We start from the raw sequence: 20598 nt of genomic DNA, 5'->3' as shown, positions 1-20598 counted from the left end.
CGTACCTTCAGATTTACTTCTCCTACCTAGTGAAGGCGTTATTGTAATTCCGATTATGTAAGTTCAACAGCGCATTGTGACGTTTTCGAAAGTGTTGGCCAAATCTGTGAAAATTTTGGCAATTGAGTATGTACATTATACTTTATCTTCCAGACTGCATAATCACACGTTACAACATGGCACGTGTTCAACTGATGTTATGCGATTAAAATAGAAAGAGATGTGATTTAGCACACTGTGTAGCATGTTAGCAATTTGGGTTTGGCTAACATCTTAGCTTGGAAGATCCTCCCCTCAAACCAAAATTATATCATATCTTTTCTAACTGCACATGAAGGAACAAATGAGGAGTGTAAGCCTGAATGACTAACATGGGCTGGTTGAAGCTTAACGATGGTAATTTGGAAAGCAAGTGTGTTACGTCTAACGGCAACTGAAACTATATCCTTCGTATTAGGTATAGTGAAATCATTTACATTGTACAGAATAACCTAAATTAATTGGAAATTAAGGTGGGTCTGTAAGTTACAAGGCATAGTTCTAATTCTGTCTGGAGGAAGGATTTACATGCTCTGTGTTAAGTCTTGTAAAGTTCAACCAAACGAACAATACAAAATAGAGACATCGGAGTCCCCGTTGAATATTTATATGTTGGTTCTGAAATGCGACGAATTGTTGGCCTCTAATCCAATCTCAAACCTGTAGAATCATCCTTTGTCTCCTTTCCGAGTTTGATTATTCAAATATTTGCAGATACCCTCCATACTTGAAGGCTTCTTCTTCCATCATGATAAGAACTAAAATTATCTACTTGTCGTACCTTGAACATGGTTTGGTGAGTAAAGTCTTTAGTGGACTCTATCCTTAATACTTGTGTCGTGCGTTAAAGTTTTAAGTTAGAAGATCGAGTCTTGCTTTCAAATACCGGTGCATGCCACAAGCATATCCTGAGGCTCGCTACTAATCGATTATCAATTTTTCCTCGTGTTCGTAGCCGCTACGTCATAAGATAGCTCGCGGGTTTTCAATAAAGGGTTTTGGCTGATCTCAAGTCCTGATATCCAGACGCTGTACAGTTCAAATGAACGGGACTGTCTACGAGTTTTGAACGAACAAGTTTTGTGATTTAATACAAAGTTAATCAAATATTTAACTTAAGCAGGGTAGTGCTTCGTTATTTGTTTCCAGGACCTTAGGCTGGGCTAGTTACTTTCTCTGTGCTACTGTGATGAAAAAATCTTGTCTTCTTCCTAGATACATAAAAATCGAACAATTTCGTGCCTGATAATGAGAATCTTTCAAGGTCTAATGAAGAAAATGAGGACAGTAAATATTTCCTGAATACGAAAAAATCTAACTGTAATTTTGCGACTTCTTATAGGCTGAGTGCATTGCGACCTTGGTATGGCGTCCTCAGGTTGAAATTGGAGGTGGTGACCTCCAGATAATTTATGGACGGTAGCTGTGGACGTACTGATGGCAATGAATGCTTTAGAATATTCCTATTTGTAAAACTTCGGGTTTCGGTGATGACTTACGTCCAATATTGAAAATTATCAAATATTTCGGCAAATACTGCAGTTGTATTTAGGGTAAATGTGTAATATACTACATATTCGCCCTAAAGATGGCAATATATAATATGCTCGAATATTTTGAACAGACTGTATTATCTTCCGTCGTAGCTTCATATCCAGTCACTTGTAAGCTTCCTAAATTTCAAAATCCTAACCATACTAAGTTACTATAATTTATTTTTTTCGTTTTGAAAAACCAGTATCCTAACTTGTATATTAAATTCATCTTCATTAGATCAAATATTTTCCTGGGCGCTGCAATTTGTCATATTTTACTTTAGTTCTCCCAGATTAGATACTACATTTCACAACCGTACTAAAAGACGTAAAATTATTATTTTGTATATTCTAATCCTTAGAGTTTTGGGACTGTGGCAGTTGAAAATTATTAAATGCGCGTAGAAATTAGTGTAAAACGTAAATGCGTCGGTAAAATATCGTAGCATTTTTGTACTGGAAATGACTTCGGAACAAAAGACAGATGGGCAGATATATTTGGTGGAGTTAGTTGTCCCACAAAATAAAAAGGTGATTGGGAATTCCATACAGTTTTTGCATAAGGTAACTTTGAATCTTATCAATAAATACAGCTGAAGATTTCCCCACGTCTGATTCTCTGATTTAGTGTTTTATAGGCTTTCTAGTTTTTCAGAGCGTCAAGTAATCAGAATTAATATAATCATAAATATAATATTTATGTAAATCGAAATTAATATTTTATAGTAGCAAAAAGTTTTAATATTGTTGGAAACACAGGATCTTAGAACATACACAAAGGTTCATTATTCGGCGTGAATTTCAGTGTCCCTCAGTGGGACCATTCACGACGATAAACGTTTATAGCGAATGGTAATTGTTTAAAGTTGAACACTCGAATCTGAATGTAGTGGTATTTAACAGTCGAAATGAACTGAATGAACACCTGTTATTTCTGCAGATAGATTAACACAACTGTTTCAAACGTTTCGCCTGAACTGAGAGTTCCCTTGCTGGTAATGCAGTTTATAGTAACAGAATAATTAAACCTATTATCGGGATGATAAAATGTAAAGGGGCAGAGAAGGGTGGGTATATACCGCGATTGAAGAAAACAAAACATGCGTGCGAAATTTTGGTAGACATGTAAGTTGTGAGATATTTTCAATTTTTTTAGGAAATAATTTTCTGTCTGGAAAATATTTCGCCACGTGATCATATAATAATTTAATTATTTTAATTTCTTTCACTTGCTAAATAATAATAATAATAACAATGGCGAGACTGGCATCGAAGGAACAGTCTAATATGTACGAGTATTATAAAGTGCGTGGTTTCAGGGGCTTGCTTACAGCACCATGCGTGTTAGGAGCAGTCCTGTGGTTTCTGTAGAGCGAGGTGAAGTTGTAAGTGAAAACCCTCTATAAGAAGCAGAAGTGCTGTCACTTTAACTAGGGCCTATTTGCACGACACTGCCCTAAGTAGTTACGGCCAATCAGCAGTTCTGCGGTGTGAAATTTGTGTTCAAACAAGCAGAAGTTACGAGGACGTGGGTGAAATGTGTCCAGAATTCGTAAGAAGGTTACTCTGCGGCCTGCTCTATGGTTGTCGAGCCATTTTTTAATTGTCACGTGTTCATTTCCCTAAACTATGTATGGGCTTTCATGGGTAATCCTGAAGCCTGCCTGTGATATCAATCCTAATATAGCCCAAAGTCATACATTTATTGCTTAATTTACTTGTTAATAAACTCTACAGACCTGAGTTCTTCTTCAGAAGATGACGACAGTACACTGAACTAGCCAATAAAATCCCGTCTTTAATGACCAAAAGGTTCATCATCGTATTCACATAAGCCTACCAAGTCAGAGGTCCTGTGTAATACATCGTAACATGCTATTTTTTATGGTGGGAAGTCGTTAGTCCAACGCTCAAACCCCAAGCTTTAGGGCCACCCCTCGTCGGCTGTCCGCGACTGCTTATATTCGTAGCTACGCTCCATATCTAGAGGTCGTCTAGGAGACGCATTCTCTGCCTGAGGACCCCATACTGCGGTGACAAGCGAAGCACCTAATATAATTAGTTTACTCGAACGAAAGAGAAATTAGACTTGCAATTTCTAATTAATTAGAATGTCGCATTGGTACTGTCAGAAATTTTATGAGCGACGACAGAAATCCTTGTGTGGGCTTTTCATTCGCATTTCTATCGATCGGTGTGTCATCTGACATTAATGGTACTATAGTTCATACTCAGCTCACTTGAACTTACGTCCACAAATTCTTGCAACGGATGTTGAAGGCATTCTTTACGGGACATGCTGCTTATCGACATGAACAGCCCCACCGTACACATTGTATCCAGTTCAAAAGTGTTTGCCTCCGCCCTGTTAATAGCATTTTTAATCAAATTAAAATGCATGAAAATGTCTGTCTTCTGGGACGTTGCGCCGTGTAGCATGGTAGAAGTTTACCGACGTTTCAGAGGTCGTTGCTGCCTCTACTATCAGGACATCTCTGAAACGTCTCACTTGAAATGTATGAGTTGACGGTGACCTCCAATATCACAACGCTCACATCGATTTCATCAGAATTCGTTCAATAGTTATCAAGTTAAAACGTGTACTTTGAAGCGAACAAACCTGACTAGCCTTTTACGAGTTCATACAAGCAAATGTGCACTTTAGGAAATAGAGACCTCCAAATTCCGATGAATTTCGCCCAGACCTTATCCGTGGTTCTTCTTAAGAGACAGTCTACTCTAAATTACACTGACATGAAAATCGGACAAGCTTACTTTTAGAAATGCAGATGCAATGAAGGAAATTCGACAGGGCTGTTGCTTTCAGATGTCTGAATTACTCAAACCTGTTTCCTTTTCCTTCTCATGGAATTTTTTTGAGATCGAAGGGCTGTCAGAGCAGCTGACGTAGACTGTTTGCCCACGTAAAGATTCCTTTCATTTTCGTAAGAGGCCTTTTCAGTCTTTACGGTGAAACTCGGCCATAGCACAGAAACGTTTGATTAAGTCCTCACATTCAGAAGACAGCCTGGTCTTTCAAGATACAAAGAGCTGTCATTCAAGACATTTTCACAGCCGTCTTTCGAACAAACACAGAAATTAGAAATCTCGATCGACAATTGGAGCCTCGTGTTTGATTTTATGCCCTAAGGAGGTTTTACGTGATTTTCCTACAGCAGTACCTCACATAGTTCATGGCCGTTTACTTTCACATATCTTCCAGCCATCCACAAGTGTCAAGGCAAACACGTCATTAAATGATGGAATATATGAGGTTCTTACGGAGGTTAAGTTTTCGATATTGGTCTTCTGAGTTGTAACGTCGCGTGGATATCAAAGTTTCGGAGAAACATTGTTAGCACCTCGTTGTAAGTTAGTTTAGAGCGCAATCAGTGTTTCTGCCTGTCTTGATATTCCGATAAAATGTTACAGTTTTAACATTCATATGCCCCCTGCATTCCTACAACACCGAAACATTTCAGAGGCTGTTGAAAAGTCATTAAGCTCTTTAGTTGTAAGATTTGAGGTTTTTACGGCGGGGAGATTGAAGATGACTGTCATCTAGGATGCTGTGCCGTGTAGCCTGGTGAACGTTTTCCAACGTTTCACAGGTGCTTACTGCATCCATCAGCATCAGACTGCACGGCGCAACATCCCATAAGACAGCAATCTTCCGTCTTCAACCGCAAATCAAGAGAGACACATCGCCCTGATAATGGAGGCAGTACGCACCTCTGAATCTTCGATAGGTTTTTACTAGACTACACGGCGAAACATCCCTAAAGACCGTCATCGTCTCCTCCAATTAAGTTCTACTGAAGTTGAAGATGTAACTAAATGATCCCGAGTGTGGAGTTGGCGAACGGGTTTCGTGGTGGAAGTGAGGGGAATGTGGAGGGGGGAGGTGGCGCGCCGCGCCGTGCTGTCAGTTCGTGGCGGCAGTCACACCGCGTCTTTCAAGCTGGACGGACGCACGAGCAGCTACCGTTCTCTTATTTCGTTCCACCGCGACGCGCAGAAGGGAATGCAAGCGAGCAACGATAATTCATCAATTCATTTATTAACGAATTAATGAATTCTGTGAAGAAATTTCTGTCTGGGCGCCTTAAGAACGAAAGTTTTCTGTTTGAATACGGATATATTTTATCGCGCTTTTTAATCACTTAACATTTCTTGTACTGACATCTGTAAGACTTTAAATTTCCCTTTGAAACGGTTGAAGAACAGTTCACAGATAACGGCGTGTCAACATTATTCGTGGCGTTAATGTCCTCAATCTCTTTGTTTTAGACGTCTGTCTTTTGTTTAGTGACTATAACGCAGCACTGCTCGTAAACGACAGCCATGCCCATTTTAATTACTTAACACGCGACTTCATAATTTAGAGGATGAACATAAAGTTTTTATTTTTATATACATGACAGTAAAAGCGATTTTAGAAGAAACTTATGAATATTATTTTTAAAAACTTAATGGTTCAGGTAATTACCCTTTAATATATTGGGAGTTGCAGAATATTATTCAAGTGAAGAATTTAGGACATAAAAGACATGAAGTTATAAATAAATTGTGTTTGAAACAGTGTGAAATAATTACGAACAGAAATGACCTTCAAATTAGTTTTAGTTCGAATTAACAACTTGTGTATGAAGATATTGAGATAAGAATTTAAATAAACTTCATTAAAAAATGCAACCGAGACAGCAAATAGTCCCTTAACACAGACGACATTCTGTAAGGTAATAGAAATACATTTTAATTATAAGTGACACTGCTTGCTTTTATGGACTACGGTGGAACAAACGTGTAAAAGAGTTTACGACATTTTAAGACTTTAATATTGTAGTTATCAGAATGTCTAAACTGTTCATATGATTGACGTTTCTACACCGTAACCTAACTCTGTAGTCACATAATGGTTTCATTACCATATTTGACGGAATAGGCAGCAAAGACAACGGGATTAGAAGCTATGCAATCTCGAATCCCCCAGTTCACAGACGTAGTTCCATTTCGTGATGGCAGTACCAATTTCAACAGCTCGAGCCTTACTGACCCACGCCTGTTCGACAGCGATGTATCAACCCAGGATGTCAGTCCGGAGGAACTGTTACTGCTAATAGGTTTACCAGGGATGAGCGACGTTGGTATGATCACGGCATTGCCTGCAGAAGAGTGTCAGAGAATCATTAGCCTTAACGCTTCCTTGTGGACGTTGCTGACAGTGTACGCAAATTCGAGTGGTGAGTTCAAGTGCTTGCGCCACGCACCAGAGTTTACTAACAAGATAGCCGTCAAGACAGCCGTCCTCACAGTAATGGCAGTCTTGTCATTTGTGGGAAACACGTGGACAATAGCGAGCATTAGGAAGAACAGGTCTGCGAAAAGATCTCATCAGTCGTGGAGCGCGGTGTACACGCTGATCTTGCATCTCTCCATAGTGGATTTGTTGGTGACACTGTTCTGTCTTGCTGGTGAAGCTGCCTGGAGCTATACTGTTGCGTGGGTAGCTGGTAACGCAGAGTGCAAGATATTCAAGTTTCTTCAGATGTCCAGTCTTTACCTCTCGACATTTGTGCTCGTGCTTATAGGAGTGGACAGATTTGTGGTTGTCAAGTATCCGATGAAATCCCTCAACACTGCACGGCGTTTGAATCGCCTCATAATTTTCGTGTGGGTATTGAGTCTTACACTCAGCATTCCCCAGGTAAGTTATGCAGTTCTGCGTATCGCAAAATACATAAAATTTACAATTAAGTGCTTATATGAAAGTCAATCAGTAATGATAATATTGCAGTAACAATAGATGCCTAAATATAGAATCTATTATTCACTTCTACATATGACTTTTCAAGTTTATTTATTGTGCAAGATTTCGCCTGCCTCGTTGAATTTGATAACTTACTTCATACATGAATCTGTTCTTACAGAGCGAACAAATAAAACTGATATGGTACAGTACAGTACTGAGACATTAATAATGCCTCCTTCTTTAGCATTAAATGTACAGTAATTCAAGAAATCTTTCTTTAAAAAGTTATTCTACATCTTGTGGTATAATCATTCATGTCTGTTCCGAGTTAATATACTCGTTCTTTTGGTCTATTTTGTGGAGTCTATTTGCGTACCCTTTCATCTGTCTTCCCTTCAAAATTTATCATCCATCTTTGTCTATGTTCGTATTTTAGTTTGTTCTGAAAGCATATTCGTTATTTCTAGATGTCATATACCAGTAAATGTTGTCCTTTAGTAGTTTATAATTTTCTAACCACTCACAGCTGGTCGTATTTTTTTTTATATTTCTTCCTTTAACTGTACAAAATTCATTTCCATATAGCAAATTTGTTAGTAAACTTCGACCGGATCTTTTTCTGTTTCATACAGAGTGGGGCGAGAAGATGTGACGCATTTCGCATCGCTGCCCACGGAAAACTGTCCCATTCTATACATAAAATATTATGCATAATAATTTTATTTCATCTGTGTCTCGTTCGATGAGTCATATTTTGATAAAATAATTTAATTAAAATAAAATATGTTTACGATGTCCTTTAAATAAATATGTATAACATCGAGAAGTATTAATATAAAGTTAAATATTTAATGAGATAAATATTTGATATGTAAAATTCCTGTCTGTACCAAAAGTCGTTTGATGGTATGTTGTATGTTCATATCCTATCACAAGACTGAAATACAAACTCATAATATAAAGACAGCAAGTATAAATTAATCGAAAATGTGGAAAAATAAAATGGCCTACCTAAAAACAATAATAAATAAATATTTTATTCATGAAGAAAGGAAGCAAATTAAATTCGAGGAACGCTTATATATTTTAACAATTAAAATATACAAAATTATAATTTGATCTATTTTGTATGAGTGACAAGCATAATCTCTCACATTAAGGGACGATTACAGATTGAGGGTATTTGAGGACAGGGTGCTGAGGACAATATTTGACCCTAAGAAGAAGAAGAAAGTGATAAGAGACGCCGGAGAAAATTTCGCACACAGTTTAGGTTGGAAATCCTGGAGGAGGAGGACCTACGCGTGGTGGGAAATGAGTGGGAGAATGTAGACTGAATTAATGTGGCTCATGTGAGGCAAACGTGCTACATGTATGGGAGGTAACCAGTTTTAATCTCGACCGCATGCCTCATGACAAATTTTTTAGGGGCTCCTCTGGCTGTAGAGGCACACGAGAGACTAATTAGGTCGGCCACATCTTGTATTAATTACAATTCCTAATCTCTCTCGTCCGATTCTGAACAAATTTTGCTGTCGATACAGAGTTGTTAAAATGAATTTAGACAAGTTTCTGATACCGTGCAGTATTGTAAAACGATTCCAACATTTCTGTTACTTGTGCCCTGAATATGTAAGCGGTGTACCCTTCCTCCCGACTTCAAAAGAAAACCACAGAAGTTCTGTCCTTACATAAAATTGCAATTGTGTGACATTTTAGATTCTCACGGCAGCGATAATATCGATGTTATTCTGGGTCGTGACGCCTTACAAACGTGTAGGTACGAGGTGCGATCGGAAAGTTTCAAGACTGCGCGTATAAAAACCCGTACACTTATCTCAGGTATTAAATTCATCCATCACCCTAGACGTAGTTCCCCTGGAAGTGAACACAACGATCCCAGAGCCGCTGCCAAGCCTGGAAGCATCCCTGGAAATCTTTCTTTGTCAGCATGTCAAGCACCATCTGCGATTCTGCCTGAATCTCTTCTATCGTCTCAAATCTCCTTCCCTTTAGCTGAATTTTCATCTTTGGGAAGAGGAAGAAGTCACACGGAGCTTAGAAAGGAAGTTAGGGTCGGTTCTTGCAAGATCTTTGAGCTCCTGACAAACGAGAAGTCGATTCTGCTTCTGGTCCTCAGACAGGATGCGTCGCATGTGGAGTTCTTCCTTTAGAATCAGCTGACAGGTCCCATAGCCTATCCCAACAATGTCGCACAAGTCGTTGATGGTACGACGTCGATCTTCGTGAATGGCCTGCCGAATCTTCGTAACATTTTCGGGCGTTGTGCTCGAAGATGGTCGTCCAGAACGCTCGTCATCATCATCGACAGAGGTTCGGCCATTTTTAAAACGTGAATGCCACACAAAAGTTTGTGCACGACCCATTGCGGACTCCCCAAATGCTTGCGTTAGCATTTCATAGGTTTCCGTAGCCGTTTTGGCGAGTCTTTGGCAAAATTTGATGCACACGCCATTCCGAAATCGCAGGAGGGTCGGTGTAATGCACTACCAAAACGCCCGTAACTAAGAAACAAATGCTAATTCGATGATGCCGGCTGGCACACTGATTCACTATGAATGTAGGCCGCACCCTCTAGCGGCAGAAGCTCGTACTACATCCGGTTCGCCCTCTATTGACACAGTCTTGAAACTTTCCGATCGCACCTCGTAGATACCAACGTTTTGGAGGAACATGTTGTCTCCACCTTCTGTGCTGCAGACAGTAGTTTTCTCAGAAACGTTGGTATCTACTTACATGTTCGTTCGTTAGACCTGCGATAAGGAGGGAAGTCATCAAGCCTCTTCCCTCCTTACCGCAGGTCTAACGAATTAGTTTCCAATTAGACCTACGCAGAGTACGTCACGTTCTTAATTATGGCCGAGTGAGGTTCGCGGGCGCTTGACAAGCGTTGGTCTCTGTGTTCGTACCTCTTACCTTCCAAAAAACTAGCATGGTCACCGTTTCTCACATCGAAGAAACACACGACGACAGAAAATCCCCTGAGCACTTGTAAGAACACACACATTTCTTGTGTTGAACATAATTATGGCTGCTAATTACAATACGTGTTGCTCTTGCAGGTGAACAGGGACTTTTGAACCACTCTGTATACGCTGTGAAAATGCAAATGAGATTTGACTTCCTTGTGGTTGAGTATAATGTAAGGGAATTTAATGAGATATGTGGTATGCATTAATTTAATATATGAGTGCCCTTCCCGACCGTTTAGCGTCTTTATACATGCTCATTTGATAATTAACTACAACATTTTACAGATATCTTTATAAAATCTTGAATAATATTAGTACATGCCCTTAATTCAGTATGTCAGTGTGGTTCATAATAATTTGAGGCAAACTTTAATGTTATTAAGTCATTGATCAATGAATAGGATCATACTTTGCTTGAGTTTCTTTATTTGCGTCATTCTGTTCTCTGAAAGATAGACTTGGGCAATGTACAGTCTACAAAATCCAGTGCAACTGAAGTATTTTTAATCTTCTTAAAGAGTATTGACTCAAATTTCAATATGCATATTTAGAACCCACACATTACAGCTGCGAGATACGGTTATGACATAAAAAATGCATCTCCCTCTCAGCGGGACAACCAAAATCTTGCAAGAATTATTAATAAATCTACAGTTGTTTCTAGACACATTGATATGAACCTTTTTGATGTACAAAGATTTTAAAGAAATTATATTATGTTATATTTTCATGTCGTTTCAAATTATGTTTTGTTTAAGGAAAAAGCGATATGAGGTTTTGACAGGGGTGAAGAACCGATATTGACCTGGGCTGCAACGTCTTACAGACTCCTCGGTAGATACCAACTTATCGGAACATAGTGCTTCCAACTTCACGTCTGAAGATAAAGGCAGAGTGTTCCTCAGAGAAGTTGATATCTGCCAACAAGTGTACAAGGCGTTACAACCCAGAAGATCAACAATAAAAGGAGGTTATCAGAAACCTCAGTAGAGTTAACCAGTTTCCGAACCGAAATTCGGAACTTGGACCTTCAAGATACGAATCGGAATTTGTGACGGCTAAACAGTGACGTTCCACCAAAGAGTCGTTGTAGTGTGTAAGACACAGAGTGAGGCGGGCGGGTTGCTCTCGAATCAGCAACTTCATGGACCGCGTAGTATCGCTCTTCATTGCAGTTCTTATCTGCAGCTGTCACAGACGACTGGCCAAAGTAGTTCTTCAAAGCATAACACAAATGTTTATAGGGACAATTGAGGATGCAATTCGCTATGCAGGACTTTGTGATTCTGCAAGCAAGGCGAAACGGGATACCATGTGCAGAGTTCCTGATACCGAAGAGACACTTTAAGGACTCTTTACTCAACGCGAGTGCATGTAGAGGAGACTGTCTGTCGTTTTATTTTATCTCCGAAATTTTTAAACGGGTATGAACCAGAACTTGTATTTTAAATTCGCATTAATATTTGACAGGTCGAATCTAATTTTCGTTCTTGTGCGCCCAACATATGCCTTTCTTTACTGTCGAACCGAAAACTGACTTAATTTTATCAAGAAACCCTCATCGTACACGAAAATATGTACACGATGCAAAATTAGACGCTACTTCTACAAATTTTGATTCCAACGGGATGTCTTTGAAACTCTAAACACTACAGAATCTTGGTTTACTTCATGAATAACATAGTTTATATAAAAACGAGGAGCATTTCAACTGGAATTACATTAGCAATAGTTCTGAGAACGAGCACCGTTTGGTCGTAGACGGTAATTTTATGGTGGGATTAACTAAAGTACAGCGCACAGTGTAAGCAGGTTTAAGTTAATAGCTGATTTGCATTTTTTTTAAAAAACATCTTAATCGTCAGTAGATGTGCTTAGCTATAATTCCATTGCTTGTAACGGTGTGATGCTTGGTTCGAATGTGGTGCACGAGATGCCATAAATTTTTCATCACTCACTGCAGTGATTTATGAAGGAAGGCACGCTGTGTCTTTGTCCCGCTCCATCAAGGAGTCACTACCTCATCCATCTCTAAATTACTTCTAAAGGTTGTAGGAATATGGCGTTGTTCAATAACTCCAGACCAACCACACCTTACAACATTTTCGTCGTCACGAAGGAAAAGTATATCTCTTCTAATTTTTCGTTGGTTACGTCTGTACAAGTGTAGTACGACCCTCAATATTGAGGGAACTGAAGCTTGTATGTCGATTAGTAACACCAGTTATTCCAGCAGCATCTTTGAAAAATCGCATTGAAGTTACACAATAACAAATTCTAAAACATAAGTCAAATTTGAAAACACTTTCACGGCGACTGAAGCCACATTCCTGCCAAACGCACAAACACAAAACCAACAGCCAGACTTCAGATTTCTGCCAGACTTCGCCAGACCCCACAATAAGTCTTTCAGTTGACACCGTCAGAACTTAATTTCATCTTCTCACACATCTCACGGACGATGGACTCATCCAGTCAAGCGTGACGGATAATGTTTGTTATATTTGGAGTAGACCACGATGTTTGTGGACGGCCAATCAAAGTGGGCGTGGAACGAAGGAAACATCTGAAGGATATATGAACGTACTAAGAGGAGGTACTGAGGCAAACCATAAAGACCTCAATCGGGATAATCAATACCGTGCAGACACTCGAACTGTGTGACTCCTACATAGAAAGCGGTAACATTACTTTACAGAGGATTTGTCATAAAAATATGAAACAGAACGTTTATATAAAGCACTAAATAAGACTTTTAAGTACCACCAGTCCTATTTGTACAATGACGTAACAAGAAGTTTCAATGGGAAAACTGAATTATAATTGGGGCTCTCTCTGAGACGGTTTCATCCAACACCGAACATGAATACACGACTTCAGACTGAACAACCTACGCTAACAATTCTGAGGCAGTTAAAATATTGCACACTCGAGTTATTTGTAAGCGGAAAATGGTACGTTCAGAGTACTTTTTCCACAGAACACTCGTTCGTAATGTCGTAATAATTTCTTACAGGGAGAAAAAGCACTCATTAGGGTTTGTCCTCTAAAGGGGAAAACAAAATAAATTAGTCCGGTTTCCTATACGCATTACCAGGAAGAAATATAAGCTTGGAGGCGAACTTTGACCTTGCTTTAAAAGCATGGTCCTCATCCAAAAAAACTTCGTTTAGACACAGAGACATTAATTCTTACCCCTCCATGATGACGTCACGAGACCCGATGTCATAAGCACAAATTTAACAAGGCGACATACATTGGTATTCCACCACAAAAATTTAGCCAGGGCGTAGAAAGATTCGACGTATCGACAAATTTTAGCGCAACGCCCTGGTATCAAATTTAACAAAGAGCCGTTGAGGGATTCTTGAGTTGCGACGGACGGACAGACATGGTGGAGTTAATAGAGAAAAATCTATTAAATTTGTACTTAAGAACGCATCTCAAAAGAGACGAATCCGTGGGCAGTAAATTTATTTCTGAGTTTTTCGTGCGCTGGTAATGCTGGTAAATGTAACATATCTCAATGTAGGCCCGTCTACCATACCGTATCATCTCTCTCCATCTTCCTGGAGCAAAGGCAGTGTAAAATTTCTCTGTCTGCCGAAACTTGTCTGTCCGGTCAAATACATAACAATAATTATATTAATGTAACATATTATAACCTAGTCCATAGAGTGAAATCTGTTTGTGTGTTGACGTTTGTAGTAAGTTAGCCAAACGTTGTTAAAATCTGCCATTGAAATACGAGTTGAAGAAACTTAGTACTATAAAACGCTTACCATGCAATGTATCTAGAAGTTACTTACTTATGTAAAGTATATTTTTCGTATGGAGCATCGCTTGTCACTGAAATCGCAGTATTGTGAAAAAAGAAAACATTTTGTCACCTCAAACTTTTAGAATGATGTTCTCCTGTTTCTGATAATTCGTAAAGTACCTGAAATGGAGTAGTTGTGTTAAGTCTAAACTTAACATTTTAAACAACAGATAAGGAAAAGCCGCCTATCCTGCACAGAATACATCAGCGTAGGCTTATGTTAAGCAAATAAAAGAGATACAAATACAGAACGTTTTGTGACAAATACAAATATTTCTGGCGATAGTATTTTACAACAAACATAACTTTTATTGCAAACATTTCCCATCGTCATGGTTTCTTTCCAAACACAACTTTTTCGAAACTGGATCTTTCCCGTCATTATTTAAAAACGGATGAGTGATTTTCTATTCATTTGGGTCCCTTAGAACGAGTTAATATGGACCAGTGACACTTCTCTTAATGTGCTCCTAATAGCTAATGTCCGTCAGGCTTAACTGGACGAGAGAGTCGTTCGTGCGGTGTGGAAAAAATTGAAATCAATTTCTGATGGTGATGATTCTGCTAGCAAGATATGCAAGCAGGGCTGTGGTGGCGCTTATGATGGGGTCTGGCGGGATTCTCGATTCAGGCAGTTGGTTCTGTTATGTTGTGTTGGTGTTGGTGTTTAATGAAGTGGCGACCATTTTCTAGACCAAACTGTGTTTCATACCGTGAAAATGAGTTTTAAGAGTTCTTAGCAGAAATAAACAGCGCTATGCATTCCACTGTAAGTTCAATTTATTTAGGAGTTTTGTTAAAATATTTATCAATACCCAGGTTTTTCAATGTTGAAAGACACGACGATTTGTAATCTTTATTAACGTTTCGTAAGAACATTATTCCTCCATCTTCAGTGGTGACACAAGATTACACGGGACATTTCTGAAGACCACACACAGAACTCACACCGCTGTGAAAATATCAAATAAGAGTCCGAAATGCATCTTGACATCGTTAAACATTTAAGTACGAGACGAAAAAAATAAAATATTCTGACCTGAATGATTGTAAAAATTCCCACAAATTAATCTGCTTCTATGTTCATTATTATGTAATGTGTAGGTTCCTCAATTGGCACTGTATGTCCTTATGAAACGCGTGATTTACTAGATACAATTACGATATTCCGCTTTACTGTACTTGGTACAGCTAACACAGAAGAATAAATTGTAACGACGAACTTTCCTGCAATGCAAATCAAGGTTACTACAGGCTTGTAATAATTCACGGCACAACGACCTAACCATGTGATATATATACAATACCATAATAGCAACAATAAAATAATTTGAACCACTAGTCTTGCGTAGTAAACGGTCTATTCATGATGCGACCATGTGAACCTAGCAATGAATAATGAAATTAATTACCGGATGTGACTACGTTGAACATGTGATAAAGACTTGCTTCTACCTGCATGCATTAGATAAAAGCCACCCGATTCTTGCATTAAATGTAATGGATACATGGCAGCAACACTGGACAGAATTACAACACTGTTTAAGTGTGGCGAGTCAGACGGGTAGTTCAAGTGCTCAATATTACGTTATCTAGGAACGGCAGTAAACGGGGGGGGGGGGGGGGGGGGGGTTCGAGATTAAATCACGAGGACGAATTCAGGAAGAAATTCTTTGTTATTTACTTCTGAAACCTGTCATGTCTTCTGCTTTCCTGAACACTGACGATTATAGTGTGTAAAACAGCAGATTCCTAATTATTTTAATATTAGTGTAGCGTTGTAAATTACTCTGAGACAAGAACACGTGCATTAAAACGAATATCGGAAGAGAATAATTGCAACTGAAACGGATAAATTATTCTGGCAATGTTTATATCACGCGAGTGATTTTGTCACTTAAACAGATCGCCTACTATTGTTAGGTTTGTTGAAATATCGGAGATAACTATTGCTGAACACGTGGATCCAGTGAACAAAGAAATTCAGGCTCATAATTGTAGGTGTAGAAATATCTTATTTACTTGTGGTTCTTTAATGACGCTGCCAGAGGCTTAAACTATTAATATATTGCGTCGAAAAAAATTGTAATGAAATGGATAAGATGTAGGAAAAAAAAAAATCTCTTGGAAAACATGCACTTGGAAGACCAAGAAGAAGATGGCGAGATAATATTAAAATTAATATTAGAAAATCGTGTTATTAGGATGAGAGGTGGTTTAAAGTGTCTCAACATCGTGCCCAGTGTCAGACATCAGCGATATTCGTCCTCTAGTTTCTACAACCGGATGTTTAACACGTTAGTTAATGAGGATATTAAATGTAATTCAATACTATCTGCGAATTAGTGAAATACACTGCGTAAAGCCGAACACAAGTCCAACTTTTTTCCTTTCGGAAACAAAGATTAATAACGCATAAGTGGTGACCCAGTAATTTTCATTTTGTCAGTCAGCGAAGCCTTTCTTCACTGTTCTCAGGAGGTTCATATGTTTCGGCATCACAGTTTTTATATGAATATTACACTGGTAGTCATTTATAACCTAGCAGCGTGCGTGTGCCGTAGTGTTCAAGACATTACTGCTTCGTTCCCAGCTGTCACAAACTTCGAATAAAATTAATGTCATTATAAGTGTTGCTTAAACGTGAAAATAGAGCCAGTTCTCAAGACGTAGTATAAATCAAATATCCCTCAAACAGTGAACAGAGCCCATCGTGATACTGGTATAATACATAAACCATTGTCTCAAACGTTTACAGAATTCTACAAACTGCGCGATAAAACCGGATGAGCTTTATCGGATTACTTCATGTATACCAAGCGGAAAGTAGTCACGAATACCCACCCGAGCTGATTGCATTAAGATATTTTCCATGTAAATGCTGATAGCAAGAACTGGTTCCTCCCCACGCTTCGTACTACAACAGGCGCGCGTCAAACTCGCGACCCTCTGCGATGTTCCCGATTCACGCGCGATGTGCAGCCCCAAATTTCCCACTTTGAATACATTTTAAGTTTCAGACGCGTGTAAAATACTTTCTTGTACATTTATGCTTTGCAATGTGTGCGCCGGTGGGAAAATACAGGAACGAAAAACATATTTTAAGCATAAGCCTGAAATTACTTAAAGCAAGTGGCTATAATTCTCCCCACCTGTGTTATGGCTCCAAAAACAGTCACCCATATTAGGCATCGACTATCACGTACCTTTAGTAGGAAAATACCTGCTTTATGTCAAATTTCAGGATTTTGGAATTCTATTATCTTAAAGTTAGATTAACGTAATACACGGCTGTTATTTGCTAACCTCAGTGGTGTGATGCTGAATGCATTTATATCTGCAAATATTAAAACGATAGGAAATTGAGAGAATTAAAATAGTGTAAATCCTCACGCTCACTAGCAAGTTGGGCTTGGAGATGAAGAAGAAACTAGTGAAGTGTTACGTATGGAGTGTCGCGCTGTATGGAGCAGAGACTTGGACACTCAGGAAGAATGAACAGAAATACCTGGAGAGTTTTGAAATGTGGTGTTGGAGAAGAATAGAGAAGATCAGGTGGGCGGATCGAGTGACCAACGAAGAAGTATTGAGGAGAGTCAACGAGCAAAGAAACATTCTGCAGGCGATTACACGAAGGAAAGCTAACTGGCTGGGACATATTATGAGAAGGAATGGATTAATGAGTGATAGCATCGAAGGCCAGGTTGAAGGAAAGAGAGTACTAGGAAGAAGATTGATACAGCTAACCGACGACCTTAAACACGGAAAGAAGATGACGTTCCAGGAATTAAAACGAGAAGCCGAGAATAGGGACAACTGGAGAGCTCTTTTTGGGCAGAGCAATGGACCTGTCGTAAGACAGAACACTTAATAATAATAAAAAAAACCTCACGATGACGTAACTGATACATCTTCAATAATACATAAGTGCAGATGAACTTTGAATATGCTTTCAATACTACACACGCATTTTTCTGTGATATGAGAAGTTGATCACCATGTTTCAAGGATATCCCTGTATTTTATAAACACTATTAAATAAGACGTATGGGGGGAGCAAATATATAGCTCCACGTGTTGGCCTGATAATATTAAAATGTGAGATTTAATGTACTCACGACGGCTAATATGGGGATGGCTGTCTTCTGGGTTGTTGTGCCGTGAAGTCTGGTATAAATTTACTGACGTTTCAGAGGTGCATGCTGCCTCCATCATCTGGGCGATCGTCCTCTTAAACATCGGTGAGCTTAGACTACACGGCGCAACAACCCAAAAGACAACCATCTTAAATATCAAAATGGTTCCCAAAAAAATATGGTGTTGTGTGTACGGGAACTTTTTAACACGGTATTGAACCTTCGGGTTCTGAAAAGGGTGGGGGAATTTCTTGACTAGATGAAACACAAGTAGATTATCAAGAAGGGCTCTGTTCCATGCAGTCCGTGAGTCAGGGCTTCGAAATAAAAGACATTTATGCGATAGTGTAAATGCAGACGAGCAGCTGAAACGAACCTGCGGTTTGTTTCAGGAAAGCTCTTGCGGTTTCCGCACGTTGTCGAAACGCTGCCATCCAAGTCAAGGTAAATTCCATTGAGCTCCCTAATCTCTCAAGACGGCAGTGAAGTCTTAATTGAACTACGCTCATTGCTTTCAAGTATCTGCTGTTAATGCTTCGGATTTTAATCACTGTCAGTACTCTGAGGGGTAATAGGAGCACGGAATCACGTCTGTCTGCTTCCATTTATAAACGTCTCTTTCATTCTTTTATTCTTTCCTTCGTTTTTCCTTTGATTCCTTTATCTTTCTTTATGTTCTTAGTTTTTCTCTTGTTCTTTGTTTCCTTGCTTATTTATTTATTCCTTCTTCTTCTTTCCTTTTTCATTCTTTGTGTGTTTCATTTCTTTCTTCTTCCTTGTTAACATGTTTGTTTGTTTTTGTTTCTTAATAACATATTTCCATTAAAAAATTGAACATTTTTCATTACAACATGTAATGTTGAGTATAGGCAACCCGCTCGCGTTCCTTTGGTTAATTTTATGAAAGAATACCGAATACGTATCCCACGTTTTTCATAAACGTTCTTCTATGTGTTGAAGTAACAAGAGTGGAAATGTTAACTTCAAATTAGAGCACGCATTTTACCTACGCGCGTTCTTTTCGATTTTGAAATTTGGCCTTGAAATTAAAGAGATTGCTGATACCTGTTCATTTTTCAGAAATAACATTCCCTCGCCTCATCTAGCCCTGAGTAATCTCTGCAGTTAAGCAACACCAGGGTCGTGTACTTAATACCTGGGAATTATGAACAAAATTAGTGACGAAACTCGGTTCAGTTTTTAGCAGCGACCAGGAAATGTAATTTATGAGTGGGATTTCAAAACTACGCTACGTTGCGACTGTGGCGTTTCTTATCGAGTAGGATTTTACTTTAATTTATTCTTTACTTAAATATATGATTTTAAATTCGAATTTATTTTCCTATACAGAATGCAACTCTTTCTCCACCATTTCCAATAAGTAATTACTTAATTACCTACTAAATAATGTACGTTAACCCCTTAAAGCAGAAACTCGCCTGAATTGCCTTACGTCTGAAGTTGAAATTGTGGGCTTACATGTTTGTTTGTTTGTTAGCTTATATTTCGAGAACGGATATACTGATTTGCACCAAACGTAGCATGCTTATTCCTCGAGACCAGGACAAAACATGGAAGCGTCAAAACTCCAGGACTAGTGCCCTGAATTCCATTTAGTAAATTTAACAGCAAGAAAAAACACCGTTTGAGTGTAACTGACAAAATTATAACTGGTTAGAATATAATCACAATACACCAATGTACCCAGTCAAATATGTCAATGGGATATAAGCGTTGAAATATTTATATTTAATAGTATGACCTTTAAAAGCCATCAGTTTAGAAACTTTTATGTTACGAACTAGCACGAAGGCCTTTGGACTTCGTCAAAATTATTGTCACTCGCCATAAGATTTAATAGCAGGCACTGACTAAACTTTCGTCTCCAGAAAACATCAGTCATTTCATGCACTATTGTGATTCTTTATTAAATTAACTATATATATATATAATTTTAAAAATCAATAAATATCTGACAGAGGAAACTTTAATTAGAATTCTTGTAGCGTTTGAAATAATTAATGTTATATTAAATTTGAAGGGATCTGTTAAGAAACCATTTATTTTGAAATGAAATTCGTATGCCAAATATTTCATTCGCACATTCACACAGGGCGTAATTTTAATATTCTAGTACGCAGCCTATATTCGTGTGTACATATGTATATATATATATATATATATATATATATATGTGTGTTCAATGTGTGGTGGGTTCAAGCATATATACGAACATTTCCCCATACTCATGACGCTTTCATGCCAAATGCCACAAAGTGAGAGGTTACAACTCATTGCAATCTAGCCTCAGCTGGTTTTCCTT

The 20598-nt window shown here is 38.6% G+C and overlaps 1 protein-coding gene and 1 long non-coding RNA gene across 3 annotated transcripts in view; one reads left to right on the top strand and one right to left on the bottom strand.

The window, feature by feature from the left end:
* LOC110835321 (uncharacterized) overlaps positions 1-20598 on the bottom strand; it is an 88527-nt gene that overhangs the window by 4304 nt on the left and 63625 nt on the right. The window lies entirely within an intron of this gene.
* CrzR (corazonin receptor) overlaps positions 5529-20598 on the top strand; it is a 73874-nt gene continuing 58804 nt past the window's right edge. Inside the window, exons 1-2 of one of the 2 annotated variants that reach the window (XM_022075412.2) lie at positions 5529-6055; positions 6568-7281. In XM_022075412.2, the coding sequence (XP_021931104.1) occupies positions 6023-6055; positions 6568-7281 (747 nt within the window). In that variant the 5' untranslated portion in view covers positions 5529-6022. Of the gene's footprint in view, positions 6314-6567; positions 7282-20598 lie in introns of both variants that reach the window. The other variant, XM_022075414.2, reaches the window with a different exon arrangement.

The sequence above is a fragment of the Zootermopsis nevadensis genome, unplaced genomic scaffold (genome assembly GCF_977971745.1).
Source record: "Zootermopsis nevadensis isolate Lab colony 2312 unplaced genomic scaffold, Znev_1.0 Znev_ptg000061l, whole genome shotgun sequence".
Classification (NCBI taxonomy): Eukaryota; Metazoa; Arthropoda; class Insecta; order Blattodea; family Termopsidae; genus Zootermopsis; species Zootermopsis nevadensis.
Note: the sequence above shows the minus strand (reverse complement) of the source record. Positions and strands in the feature narration are given on the sequence as shown.